Raw genomic sequence first — 14,259 nt, forward strand, 5'->3', positions numbered from 1 at the left:
CATCCAACAGAATGATTATTTTGCCTTGCTCGGTATTCTGGTCGGTTAAAAATTTTCTCCGTTCCGCATCTATCCAGAGCGAGCGAGAGGCTCTCGCTCCCCCCCCCCCCCCCCCCCCCCACTCCCACGCGCGGCAGCTCCCTCCCGTGCTCCACCTTCCTCTCGCGCCCCGCGAGCTCCTAGGAAACCCTCCCCCAATCGCCCCTGCCCCCGTGAGATTCCGCCACCAAGCCCTCCCGTCGCCGCCGCCAACGCGAGCAGTCTTGCAGCCGCCGCCGACATCGAACCCTACCGCCCCCCACGCCCCTCCGCCGTCGAGGCAGAGAATGTTCAGGCCACCCCGTGCCAGGTCAATGGCGGATGGGGATACCAGCGTGTGGTCTGGATCTAGCAATTTCCCGGTCACCGACGAGTTGGAGGAATCGCAGTGCTGCACAGGTGACATCCTCGATGCATTTCTCTATAATTTATTTATTTCAGAGTTTGTATGTGCCATGGTTTAGTTCAGGGTGTTTGTGATCTATAGCCAATCAATTTTTTGATTACAGTGTGAAAACAAAGACAATTTAAGTTCAGTTAATTTGTGATCTATTTTCAGTGTGAAAACAGAGACAGATTAGTTCAGTTAGTTTGTGATCTATAGCCATGATTGCGGTGTAAAGACAGAGATAATTTAGTTCAGTTAATGTTTGTGATCTACAGCCAATCAATTTTGTGAAATGCAAACTGAACAAAATTGATTTGCTGCTATAACCAATCAATTTTGTGATCTTTATTAAGTTCAGACTGCACAATATAATGTCATATTAGCATTGCTAGCTCATCAAGACTGAAGAAGAAAATTAATACTACCTGTTCCACATCTGTATTATGTGGTAAAATTCTTATTGTAGCTACTACTCTTTATGCTGTTATTACTGACATGAATGTTTCATTGTGAGAAACATTGTAGGTTACCACTATAATAACCTTTTTTTGTTCCATATTTGATTTCTACCTCATGCAATTTGTTATCTATAGCCAAAATAATGTTCCATATTTAATTTCTGTTATATGTGGTACATCCACCAGGGTATTTTACTGACCTCCTAGCGAATGGTGTTGAGCAATCTCAAATTTCCAATGCTATCAATGCAACCACCAATGAAGTTCCTGCAATAGGGAAGATTTCTTAGGGTAGGGGACCTGCATTCAGTACAGAGGAGGATATCCTTCTTGTGTCAGCTTGGCTGAATGTGGGCATGGATCCTATTATCGGAGTTGAACAATCACAGGGCACAATGTGGGCACGAATTCATGAATATTTTCATGCAAACAAAGAGATCGAGTCAACGCGTAGTGAAAGCTCATTACTGAATCGTTGGTCGGCTATACAACATGATGTGAATGTATTCTGTGGATGTCTGTGTAGGATAGAACGTAGGCAAAGGAGTGGAACCAGAGAAACTGACAAGGTACTTACATTATTTTAATGGTGTATTCATTTCACACATTGTCCACTTATTGTTATTTCTGTTTTCTAACATGTAGATGGCATAGGCATGTGCATTGTTTAAGGCTGAAGACAAAAAACATAGGAAGTTTTCTGTGATGCATTGCTGGAATATCTTAAAGGACAAGCCCAAGTGGATGGACAAGCGGAAGAAAATTGCCGCAGCCAAAAAAACTAGCAACAAGAAACAGAAGACAGCAGCAAATTCAAGTCCTGCATCACTTCAACCTGCTGCCCCAGCTGATGGTGTTTGTGATGCTCAACCATCAGGAAGACCAGCTGGAAAGAAGAAGGAAAAACAGAAGCTAAGACATGGTAGAACCATCGAAACGGTGGACTATCTAATGGAAAAGAAGAAAGAAGCTAATATTGAGAGGGAGTTGAAGAAAGAAGAGAGGTGCCAGAAAGCCTTTACTCTACAGGAAGAACGGATCAAATTAGAAAGAGAAAAGTTTGAGTTCAAGAAGAAAGAAGCTGAGAAGGAAAGAAGGCCGAGAAGGAGGAAGAGGAGAGAATTCTTGGCTTGGATTTGAATACATTGAACTACCATCAGCAACAATATTATGAATGGCAGCAGAAGGAGATTTTTGCTCGACGTTGCAATATCTAGATGTGTCTACTTACTATTGTAGTTCAAATCTTATTTGCTACCGGGTTCAGTTATCAAGCTATTTAGTTCAGGTTTACTTATCAAACTATTTAAGTTCAGTCTTGTAATATGAAGTGTGGATCACTTTATCAACTTTAATTCACTGTTAACTGCTGATTTGGTGCTGGAATAAGCTACTGAATGTGCTGATCACGTATCGACAATTTCTGGACGGCAGCGATTTCTGGACGGTGGTTTTTGTTATTGTTAATCACCGTGGGCCCACAAGTGATGATGTGGAATAGATTTAAATATACAAAGTCCTGATTTTGGATAGGCTGTTGGATTATCCACCTGTTTACAAACCTTTCCACATTTTTACAGATCTCCATACTAGGTAAATTTATATATGGATATTGCTAATCTATTGGAGTTGCTCTAAGTCGGAAACGGTAAACCAGGAATGAAAATGGTAGTAGAAATATAGGTCCACTTAGTGATTAAATGTTTGAAAATTTTAATTCCATCAATCAAATCCGGTCACTGCTATTAGATGATAATTTGAAGGCGCGCATGCAAGTTAAAAATGACATGCACGTCCTCCCCCATACATTGCGCCCGTGTTTAACAGAAAAACAAAAAATCAAACGTTTGATCAATAGTAAAAGTGCAGAATTATTGGTATATCGGAAATAGAATTATTCGATCGAAAATATGTCGGTGACGGTCGAAAGGCTCCAAACCGGTAATTCATTTAAAAAAATAAATTACATGCATATTAAAGTGATAATAAGTCTGAGATTTCAATGATAATTAAGCGAGATCCATAAGCTATGATAAAACGAGATACACAAATAGAATATGACAGTACATAAGAGACACTAGATAATACTTATCCTTATCACCTCACGGGAGGAAAAATCATAGTTGAGCAGTTGGCTTTTGGGGTTTGGCATGGGACTTATGAAAAACAATATTTTTTCTATTCGTAAACAGTAATTACCGAAATAATATAGTTAGTAAAACCATTTCCAATATCGTTTTTATACTATTTATCGTTTCCATCGAACCATTTTTATTTCCTACATCGCAATTTTTTTAAAAAGATAGATGATAGATCGGGAATTTTCGTAACCATTTTCACCCCTACCTGAACCAAGAAGCCGAGCTGTTCGTGGGGTCTGGACGAGTGATGAGGTGATGAGAGCATGGGAGGAGGCAGGCAGATGATGGAATGATTGTTGTTTTGCTTGATTGTTGCAGTAATTCTGCACAGCTATGCATATAATACATAAACGGAAATCAGAGTTTGTTTGCTGCGTAGATGACAATTTCTGTGCATATCATGTCAGGGGTATGATCATCTCGTTCACAATTAGTGCGTGCCAATTGGAATGCTGATTCCCTTAGTGTCAAGTGTTTGGTACTCGCTCCGTCACAAAGACATAATAGAGGCAAAAGTTTCATGTCTGCTAATGAGTTTGGGCGCCAGCCCAGGATCGCAGTGCCGTGGATCTGCCCCTAAAAGAGATGAACCATGCTACACCTGCTTAAAATTCAAAGTGTACTTTTTAGCTGTGGTTTTTAAAATGAAAAAAAAATCTATTGTCCTTAAGAAAGTACTTACTAAAATTTTTATATTAATTTCTGATACCTATGTGTACCAGTATATAGTATATTGTAATTAGAGGTAGCTAGTCTGATTATCGAAGTTTTACATTAGAAAATATAATACATTTTGGTACCTTATCAAAAATAATAAAATTATCGGTTAGAAAAATAGTTAACATAACATGTGGGATACATGTAATATGGGTATCCGTAATCTGTATAGATATGTATAAGTTAGGGGCTACCAAATAGGAATGTAACATTATTTGTACCGGATCGGTTATGAGTATGGTAATATCCGGATTATAAGCCGAAAATACTGGATTCTATCCTATCTGGGTCGGGTGGATCTTGGTCTTATTAGATTAGGACTCTATCTGTAAAGCCCTATCCCCACTGTATAAGGGGGTACGGAGCACCGGACATCTACATACACACACTACCTACTACAATCGCCAAGCATGATTAGGATTTTATATTACATACCGAGATTCTGAATTTAGTTAAATCATGTGTCTACATATAAGCATCGTTCCCTGTGCCTTGTTAGCCTCCATATATATTACCGTTGATCCAGATCGTCGACATAACCTATATATGCAACTTACCTAGGACTTACTAGGATGCACACTAGCGTAGTGCAGCTAGAGCATAAAGACCACGTCGTGGGTTCGATCCCCCATCCGCACTCTTATTTTTATTTCGCTCTTGTGAGCACTAGTGTCAAATACATCCCAAATTGATGTCTCTTAACTTTATGTTTTCCCTTGATTTTTGCTGGCGTGACATATGATGGGTTGACCTATCAGTTTGCCATGAGATGTGTGTGACCACTTGGCACATGCTAAAAGAGTAGGTCCTGCATAGGTGCTAGGGGGCTCAAGCTCCCTACCTACAGGATCCCCATGAAAGACAAGAGGGAGGTTACGATGGGCCCGCATGTCAGCGTCCCATGAGATGTGTGGGACCTGTTAGCGCATGCGCGGGGATGGATCTAGTGTGGATGCTGGGAGGCTCAAGCCCCCCTACCTGTTGATCCCCATGGAAGATAAGAGCGAGGTTACGACAGACCCGCATGTCAATGTACCATGATATGTGTGGAATCTCTTGGCGTGTGCAGCGTGCTACTTCATAGCACTGGTGGCATGGGGAGATGACGACGACGACCACGACACGGGAATACTGGGTGAGGAATCTCTTATCTCACTCTTTAGGTGTTTATCACACACTCAAGTTCTATTTGGTGGACACTTCTCTCACTCTCTAGATGTTTATCATAAACACTCAAGTTCTCTCTAGTGGACACTTCTCTCACTCTCTAGGTATTTATCATAAACACTCAAGTTCTCTCTAGTGGACACACACTAGGAACGACAATTGGACCCACAGGTCTGAGGCTCTGATGGGTTTTGTACCTAGTGGGTATGAGTTTTAGATTTAATCCGTTGGTGTCCATAGAGGCCCTAAAAATCTAGCAACAACTTAAAATACTTGGCAGGGAGCATGTTTATTGTCCGGTATTATATAAGTCGGGAATGTGAGACTATTGTTGATGCATGATTAGTTGCTTGCATCAATATGATGATTGGATGAGTGGTCGTTAGGATTCGATGGACTTAGTTTTACTTGCTTGATATTGTACTTTTTTCATTTTTATTTTACTATATTAATCAATCAACTATGTTTATTTGCTTATTACCTATAATTAAATATTAAAAAACTTCAAATATACAGTATATACTCATTGGTCTCGATTAAGATTTTTTGTTTGAAATAGTTTCACCTGGTGGGTACCCATTAGGTTTCAGGTACCTAGCGGGTATAGCTACGAGTTTAGTTTTGCATCCACGAAGGTCAGTGGGTATAGGTTTAATTAGCTTACTATCACATGTTTTATGGCGGATAGGTTTTTACAAAACTTGGTCTAAACCTAACCATTGCCATCCCTAACACGCGCGCGCTAAACGGATCACAGGTCTCCATGTGGAGGAGCGGGTCAAGCCGTTCGACCTCCTGCAGTGCGAAGACGACGGAGAGCACACCGTGCAGAGTGCAAGGACGTCATCTCCGCTCTCACCGATCGAGGTCGGGGACCACGAATCCACAGTGCGTGCGTAGCGCTTCAGTCCAACCGCTAGCGTTGTGCCCGGCCGCGCGCAGTCCTACGACGCTTTCATGCAGTGCCTCCGGTGGAAGGGTGCACTCGACGTACGAGGCCAAGGAGGCGCTGAACGAGATGGTGCCGCGCGGCTTCCGCCCCACCGTCGCCACCTTCGTCTTAACCGCCGTGGGAGCTACTCCCAGAAGTAATGAGAAAAATCAAAAACAGTTCCTCGGATCAAACAAGTAGGCCCGTGGGCACTAGATCTGACAGATACTGCTTCCGTAGAGCATGTTCCCTCTCCACACATGTCTATTTTCACCACGATCCTCTTTGCTTATGCTTATAAGCCAAAATTTGAATTTTCGACCTTAAATTTAAAGTTCATTTCGAGGTTTCTTGATTGTATTTTATTTATCAACTTTTGCTTTTAAATAACTAGAAATGCACACTACTAGAAAAATGCTTTATCACAATGAAAAAAAATCGTAGCATCAATGCTAAAATCGTGGCAATAGGTACATGTTGCCACAATCTTAAAATCGTTGCTAGCCGTGGTAATAAATAGCGTAGTAATAGGTACATGTTACCATAAAATGAATGTGGAAAAAATATATTGCAACACCACTCCATATGTGGCACTAGTTCTACATAGTAAAATAAATATTTCAACATTATTTACTTTATTTATCATCCTAACTATTTTCCTTCAATAATGGATAGGATTCGAACCCAAGATCTCTCCCTCACACACGCTATCCTTTAGCAACTCACCTACGTATCAATCTTGTTTAAAAATATATATTATTGTATTTGAGCTTTCATATCTGAGATTTGAATCATGAATTTGAGTATTTAAAAGATTTCAAATGAAAATTTTAAATTGTAGAAATCTAAATTTCATACAAAATGTATCCTAATTTTTATCTATATGAAAAGAATAATTTAAAATATGAAATGATAAATTTTTTGTTGCAACGAATTTGTTAATTGTGGCCCTCGATGGGGTGCATGATGTCATTGAAGTAGAACGGGTTGATCGCGTCCATACTTGGAGAGCAAACAAATGAGCTCACCCTAAGGCACCGCTCCGATTGGTGGTTGATGTCGTCATTGGCTCAGTCACTACCTCATTGAGATCAATCTGCGGTCTAGGGCCTCCTTCTCCCTAGCGCCTACCCTATTGCTAGTGTTGGCACCTTTGCTTGGTTGTCAATGGTACTCTGTTGAACAAGTCAGGACAATGTCGATTTCTTCCCACCATGCTGTGCCTACATAGAGGATGGACCATTTTCACCACTTTTCAGTCGTTGTCCCAGATCTGTCATGGGCCAAATACCTTTGGAAACCTTGGGGCCATGGGTGTCAGGCTCTCTCATGCCTATGACATCTATATTATTTGTCTTGTAATTTATGTAATAATTAGCTATAGCTTTTGAAAAAGTAAAGATCGGAACAAATAAATTTCATTATTGGTCAATTCATGCAAGTTGACGTGAACATTTCATCGAATTATTCTCCGTAGTAATGCAACGTGTTATCCGTTCTGATTCCTTCCTATTTAGGTGGTGTTTAGATTTTGAAAATTTTTAGAAGTTTCACGTCAAATATATGATTGGATGTCAGAAGGGGTTTTCAGACACGAACGAAAAAACAAATTTCACAGCTAGTCTAGAAACCGTGAGACGAATCTTTTGAGCCTAATTAATCCGTCATTAGCACATATTAGTTACTGTAGCACGTATGGCTAATTAAAGGCTAATTAGGCTCAAAAGATTCGTCTCAAGATTTCTTCGATAGCTGTGCAATTAGTTTTTTGGTTCATCTATGTTTAATGCTTTATTTAGATGTCTAAAAAGTCGATGTGATGTTTTTGAAAAAAAAATTTGGAAACTAAACATGGCCTTATTATCACAAACCGAGTGATGGCCCAAACTTTTACTGTACATTTTCAATGATATCATGAACAGAAGATGTGATGAATTCCAATGATCGATATGAGGAAAAGGATGTTAATTATCCTCCAGTCCAGCTCGTAAACCGGTGTATTGGGTCCAAACATTCAGGCCTACCTGCTGAATATCCTTAACCCATTTGACCTGCTGCTCTCAAGTCTCAGCCAAACTAATGCTTAAGGCCAGTCTCGGTCCTTAGTTTCATTTCACAGTTACCAATAATATTACATTAGATTTTTAGTCTTAGTTTAGGGAATGAAACAGCTTATCTCAGTACCCAGTTTCATGTCACAGTTTCATGTGCTTGATAGAACATTAAATTACTGCATGATGCATTGATCAAATGTGCCATACAAATTATATAGTCATTTTCAACGCTATAGAAGTACTAGCATATATAAAGATGGTCTTGTTGGCCAAAGAAAAATATTGACCACACTATAAAAAAAAATATTGACCTTGTTGGTAACCCCTGATATATGAAAAGTAGAAGTAAAATAATTTAGTTTGGTTGATTAGCAATGAAACAAAAAAAATGGAAATATGCAGTGCCAAACTGTGAGATGTTGTTGTACATCGATATAACAAAATGTATGAGATTTCTGCATACTTTCATCAGTGATCAAGTCTATCTAAATTCAGCATAACAACGTTAAGACTATTTTCATGGGGAAGACTAAATGAAAATGCATCACTAAGTGAGTTACACACTTTTACACATACAATCAATCAGAACATGTTTACTCATAAAGCTGTTGAGGCGAAACAGAACAAATACGTGCAGTGGCATTTGATCGAACATAAAGAGGGCGTTATGAGCATAAAGGATAAAACATAAATGAAGAAGAAAGAAAATATACCATGAGGTGATGGTACCGGCGTCCTTGAACTCTCTGGTGGAGATTCCTGACGATCCATGGCAGCACGATTCCGCTGGGTCGATCCACTGTGGCCCTTTTTCACACCATCGCTAGAACCTCGACGCCCCGAACTCGCCTCCACAAATGGTGGCATGCCCTGGCCAGAGGCATTCGCTTGATTTCGTGGATCCATGAGGAAAGCAGAGAGATGGCAGCAGGAAAAAATATGTGGGAGCAGCACAACAACAGGCAGGAGAAATAGAAGTGAGTGCGGGAAGGGCAGGAGCATCGTACGTGCGGGAGAGAGGTAGCAGCGGAATTTTGGACGAGCGCCATGGCGGGGGAAGAGAGGAAGGCACACGGGATTGGAATTTTGGATTGCGGATGAAACAGACGACCTCAGTCCAGTTTCGTTTCGATTTCATCTCATTGGAAACACCACCAGGAGCGTTTCATTGGGATGAAACGGTTCTACTCTCTCTCTCCTATTAATTTTGTTGCCACGTCCTCAATTTATCTGATGTGGCATGCAATTAAATGCAAATGAAACCAGGACTGAGACTGGCCTTAGTCAATCGAGCCTGTCCATTTTGAGAGCTCCTTTACAACGAAAAAAAAATTTCTACAGTGGTTTAATAGAGCTTAGCTCAATTCATGTAAATTCCTTTAAAAAACTACCACATCTGTTCCAATATATATGTATTTATGCATGTTTCCCAAAACATATCTAGACCTATTTTTGAATGGAGGGAGTCCATTCAAGGGAAACCTGAAGATGTACATCAGTGACCAGCCATTTCCTTCCCTTTGGGCCTTTCTGGCACAGCACGAAACAAACAACCAGAAAACGTCCAAATGCTAAGCAAAAACTCGGATGTAATCAGTAATTTGAAGCCGTACAAATTTAAAAGTACAGGGCACATCAAATTATTTATTATGGAGGAATGCCAGAGGGTATCTATCAACCAGAATTTTTCTCATTTATACTTCAGGAGGATGTCAATGCATCAGAGGTGATGGTCCAAACTTTCCATCCTAAGTTAGCTAATACTGTATACTGTGACCTATGTGTAGTGGCTGAAAGTCTGAAACAAGCAAACAGTTCAGCTCATTTTAAGCTCAGTCGTTCTTCGGTATGCCACCGGCCTCTTCGTGCTTTGGGGATTCAGTTCCACTGTAGAAGGAAGCCTCACTTGAGGCGTCTGAATCTAAACCGTTAGCCGTCTCCTCAGCAGATACATGTGGATGGCCCTCAGGAAGGGTGGTTCCGTTTGAGATGCATAGAGAACCCATCTTGATGTCATCTGCCCTCATCCTTTCAGCATAGCTGTTGTATTCAAAGGTGGCTGGATTCCTTCCTCCGAAGGCCGAGTCGAGCTTATCCAGGTCGAAGACATCAGCCATAATCTTCTGGCTCTCTTTATCGCTGGAGTACACGAATTTCACCTTCTTGTAAGTCTCATGGTCCAAAAATGGCTTCACTATCTGGAAATAGCAACTAATGTTAAGCCGCTTGATCACACAACAAGAGTAACACATTAATAATAGATTGATTTTACGGCCCTCGCGAAGATACCACACTTATTAATGTTAATTTTCGGTACCTCTTAATACTCGACATTAGTGAGGTAACAAAGAATTACATTAGCAAATGCAGTAGTACCATAAAAATCCCATATGGTAAACATGGAAGAAAGAATACCAGCTCATAACTGAATTGAAGATATTTTAAGGTTTTTCTCACCTTCCAGAAGGATTCAAATATCCTAGGAGGATTGTAAAGGATTGCCAACCCAAGTCTCTCAGGGTAACAGTCCTGCAAGACATTTACAGTCTCTCGGGTCACCTTCAGCGGTGTGCTTCCCAGTGTCCAACTCTGGAAATCTGTCAGCCACACCATCTTCTCTTGATCTTCTGTCAGGTTCATAATTGCTTTCTCTAGACAGTAAACTAGATATTTGATCTGCCCCTTTCCTGAAGTAGTATTCTGTTGTGTTTCAAAGTTAAGCACACAAAATTAGCATATGCTATGCAGTCAAACAGCAAATTGTTGTGCAGTAGTTCTCACAAAATTCTGGTTCATAATCTTTAATGAGTTAGCAATGCAAAAAAAAAAAAAAAAAAAAAACATTGAGAAGCAATGAAAAAAGAATCTGGAAATGATAAAACTATAAGCAAAGTATGAAATATTTATTTTTGATTTTCCTAATGTTAATTGACTTTGAGCTTAAATTGTAAACATAGATGTATCCCTCTATAAATGACATGCTTGATCAGATTCAAAGTAGCAGCTATAACTATGGAGAATTATAAAAAAACGTTGATATCAAAGGAGGAACTTTGATATCGATATCTCTACTACTTAGAAGTGGAGTGGTCTGTCTGCTACTATAACTATGGAGAAGTAACAGCGATAACTATGAAGAAGTAACTATAAAAAACGATGGATATCGAAGGAGGAACATTGATATCGGTATCTCTACTACTCAAAGTGGGGTGGTCTATCGATTCCTCTCACCTTGTGGGAAAACCACCACCCACTCAAAACCCCAAAAAAACAAAAAAACAAGCGCTCTTTCATCCCCGACCCAAAAAACCAGAAAAAACAAGTGGTTAAAAAAACCCAGTTAGATTCTTTATACTTAATCTACATCCATTCCAGTGCACTGATGTTACTAGTTTTGAGGAACAAAGGCGAGCATCCTGGACTCGAAGCCAGGCCTGGTGAGTAGCACTGGCAGTTTTTCTACCACTGCACCACCACACACCCCATTCTCCTGGAGAAGTAATTGTGTCTTTAATTGGAACAAATAATCCCATTCTGATTTCAGAGCACATGTCTAGGTTGGCATGTGTACATCTAACACAGATCTATACAACGTAAACAGGGAGCAGAAGGTATGATATACAGTACGAAACAAGACAATTATGACATCAATTCCATTCTGATCGGAAATTTGTTCTACAGAATGTGAGCTAACCTCTAATCCTGGCCTCAGGACAAGAACAGTTCTTCCATGTTTGTCCTTGTAGTCAGCCCTATATATCTTTCCTGTCTCTGCTTCATGTGAAATATCATCCTGAAGGTTGAAAGAGAAAAAAAAACTTACAATTACGTTGTAAACATGGAAATGCAGTTACTTTCTATGTACTGAGTATGTTCTGCTTTAGCATCACAACTTTTTCAACCCAATGATTCGCTATGACACTATCCTCTGATTAGCACATTGCTGTCTAAATTAACACTGACAACACTTATTCCTCCTGTGCTAAGTTACTTTATATGCTAATTGAATAATATCTATGGCTCTCAGTATCACCAGTTTCTCAGTTATAAGTATATCTGTATTGCCACCCACAAAATGGATCCATCTTCAATTGATCATGAACAAAAGAATTGAGCAAATCAACTAATCAAGCATACCCAGTAAATCTTTTCTGGTTCATATGATGCCCGCCATTTTACAGCCGCCTTCATCATTTTACTTGCTTTCTGCACGTTCCAGTTTCTTGCTCGAAGAAATCTTGAGCATGAGGCATCAGAAAGGAAAGCTTGTATTTCTGCTGATGAGTGGTCACCAAGCTCTTTCCGCAATTCATTTATCTGTTCAGTAGACAGCACAGCAACTAAGCAAAATTAATTAAATAGTAGAACAGAAATATACAGTCAAGAGAGTTTTTTTTATTATTATTATTACCTTTTCTAGCTGCTCTTCTAGGGTCAGGTTCTTCTCTATTGTAGCACCATTGCTTGACTTGAACAGAAAGGACATTTTGGTAACTTGACAGAGAATGCTCCCCCAGCACCAGGTATGGAACTGAAAAGCCATAAATACCAGGAGACATCAGAAGAATAACACACATGCATGAACCTACTTTTCTGTTCAGCTTCTTTGTATGAAGGCAACCAACCAGCTCAACTATAAACAACAAAATAACAGCTTATTCAGGCAGTTCACCAGGTGCAATACAAAGAAAAGTGTGCATCTAACAAGATTCAGGTTAGGAAGGCAAGAAAGTAACAGCAAGTGCTACTTTTAACTCAGATCAGTACATGGTTAGCAGTTAACGCGCACAACCCATGCGTCGCTGGCAGAGCAGCACCCGAAATGAGAAGCATTTCATACAATTCAGAAGGCCGTCCAGCTGCACAGAACCCAATTTGCACCTCAGACTGATTGATTTCCTATGGACCATCCAAGAACATGGATATGGATCAAGCTAAGTTCTTGCAGACTCACATGGACTGGTGTGCAGTGCAGGCGCACTGAATCTCGCTGATAGTACACCAGAATTCGAACTCGAAAGCAGGAAAAGATTCACACGCAGAACAGATCCACCATCACGCATCAAAGAAGAACAACAGCGGCGAGCCCATGTGGGTTTCCAAAACCCGATCTTCCGCAGCCTAGATCGCAGAGATAACCAACCCGTGGTAGAACAAAACCAATTCGTGGTGAAAAACAAAACAAAACAAACAAACAGCAAAGAATCGCATGGGCAGCCAACAAACCAACCTGGACCGATGCACCCCCCAACAAGCGGAGGGGAGGGGGAGGCAGGCGCTCCGGGCCGACGCGGATCCAAGACCCACGGCCGCCTCACACTGAGGAGCTCTCAGGGGAGGGGGAGCAGGTGGGAGAGCTGACGCCGAGAGGGAGGAAAGAGGGAGCGGCGGCACAGTGGGTGGGGATGTGGTGTGGCCGGTGGGGTGGGGGTGTGGTGTGGTGTGGAGGTGGGTGCGCCGGCTGGCTGCAAAAGCCGGAGTCGCGTTCCGCGTCGTGTACGCAATACGACCTGCCGAAAACGCCGGTCCCACGGGGGGCAGCAGAGCCGAGAGTATGTCCCACAGCTTATTAAATTTATTCTTTTATATCATTATTTAAAAAATATTTACTTATATTCTCTCCGTTTCGTACTATAAGAGGTCATTATCTACGTAATTTTAGAAAATCTTATAACGTGAAATTGAGATAGCTATCCAACGTAACATTCATATTACATACTACATATCACACTCAACTATGTATTATTGGTATATACCGAATTCGATTACCGATATACCCTTAAGCATATTCATTTGGAGTAGAAGAGAGAAATGGATGATGGCTAAAAACAAAGTATTTGTTGAAGGAATTATTGGACCACATTTTTTTACCACATTTTTTATCCATTACCATTTAATTTATAGATAAAGTAGGAGATGTATGGACTGTTAGGCATAATATAATCTCAAATTTAGGCAGTATTAAATTTGGTATTGTCAACATTCAGTAAGGTTGACATAGTTGATGTTTTAGCAAATTATAATTTAGACCTCATATTCTTACAAAAGTTTCACATCACACCACTCAATAAATTTGAAAACAATACGCCGCTTGATGCCTAGGAACGTGGTCACAAAATATAAGGAGAAGTATGACATGTAGATATTGTTGTCTATTTGATACACACAAACCACTAAATAGACAGCTAGTATAATGATTTGTCTATTTGTTTGTCTGTAAAACATTTAATTTATCCTTTGACACATAAATCAAGGTAATCAATGGTGGTGCTAGTAAATAGATGAGACACAGTATACAACAGTGCTAGCGGTGTCGGTTTGGCATTGGAGCACATACCCCTGCCATCTCTTCGCGAAGAGGCGC

General features: G+C 40.4%; 2 protein-coding genes across 6 annotated transcripts; one reads left to right on the forward strand and one right to left on the reverse strand.

The window, feature by feature from the left end:
- The first annotated feature begins 157 nt into the window (after nucleotides 1–157).
- On the forward strand, nucleotides 158–2,368 carry LOC102721411 (RNA polymerase-associated protein RTF1 homolog). Of its 2 annotated transcripts, none has more exons than XR_005812415.1 (3): nucleotides 158–438; nucleotides 1,072–1,454; nucleotides 1,531–2,368. XR_005812415.1 is itself a non-coding variant. In XM_015839113.2 (3 exons), exons 2-3 carry the CDS (start codon nucleotides 1,242–1,244, stop codon nucleotides 2,023–2,025), a joined length of 699 nt encoding a protein of 232 aa, XP_015694599.2. In that variant the 5' UTR covers nucleotides 172–438; nucleotides 1,072–1,241; the 3' UTR covers nucleotides 2,026–2,367. The 2 variants fall into 2 exon arrangements, 1 of the variants encoding a protein (XP_015694599.2); XM_015839113.2 differs by having other exon boundaries at nucleotides 172–438; nucleotides 1,540–2,367.
- Nucleotides 2,369–9,519: 7,151 nt separating this feature from the next.
- On the reverse strand, nucleotides 9,520–13,318 carry LOC102702138 (phosphatidylinositol transfer protein 3-like). Of its 4 annotated transcripts, XM_006643965.3 has the most exons (8): nucleotides 13,126–13,284; nucleotides 12,850–13,016; nucleotides 12,663–12,754; nucleotides 12,307–12,426; nucleotides 12,033–12,212; nucleotides 11,590–11,688; nucleotides 10,353–10,595; nucleotides 9,520–10,093 (listed from the first exon to the last, which is right to left on the reverse strand). In XM_006643965.3, exons 2-8 carry the CDS (start codon nucleotides 12,956–12,958, stop codon nucleotides 9,728–9,730), a joined length of 1,209 nt encoding a protein of 402 aa, XP_006644028.1. In that variant the 5' UTR covers nucleotides 12,959–13,016; nucleotides 13,126–13,284; the 3' UTR covers nucleotides 9,520–9,727. The 4 variants fall into 4 exon arrangements, with proteins under 4 accessions (XP_006644028.1, XP_015688289.1, XP_015688290.1 ...); XM_015832803.1 differs by lacking the exon at nucleotides 12,663–12,754 and having other exon boundaries at nucleotides 12,033–12,235; nucleotides 13,126–13,318; XM_015832804.2 differs by lacking the exons at nucleotides 12,663–12,754; nucleotides 12,850–13,016 and having other exon boundaries at nucleotides 13,126–13,276.
- Nucleotides 13,319–14,259: the final 941 nt, after the last annotated feature.

This window comes from Oryza brachyantha, chromosome 1 (assembly GCF_000231095.2).
Source record: "Oryza brachyantha chromosome 1, ObraRS2, whole genome shotgun sequence".
NCBI classification, from domain to species: Eukaryota; Viridiplantae; Streptophyta; class Magnoliopsida; order Poales; family Poaceae; genus Oryza; species Oryza brachyantha.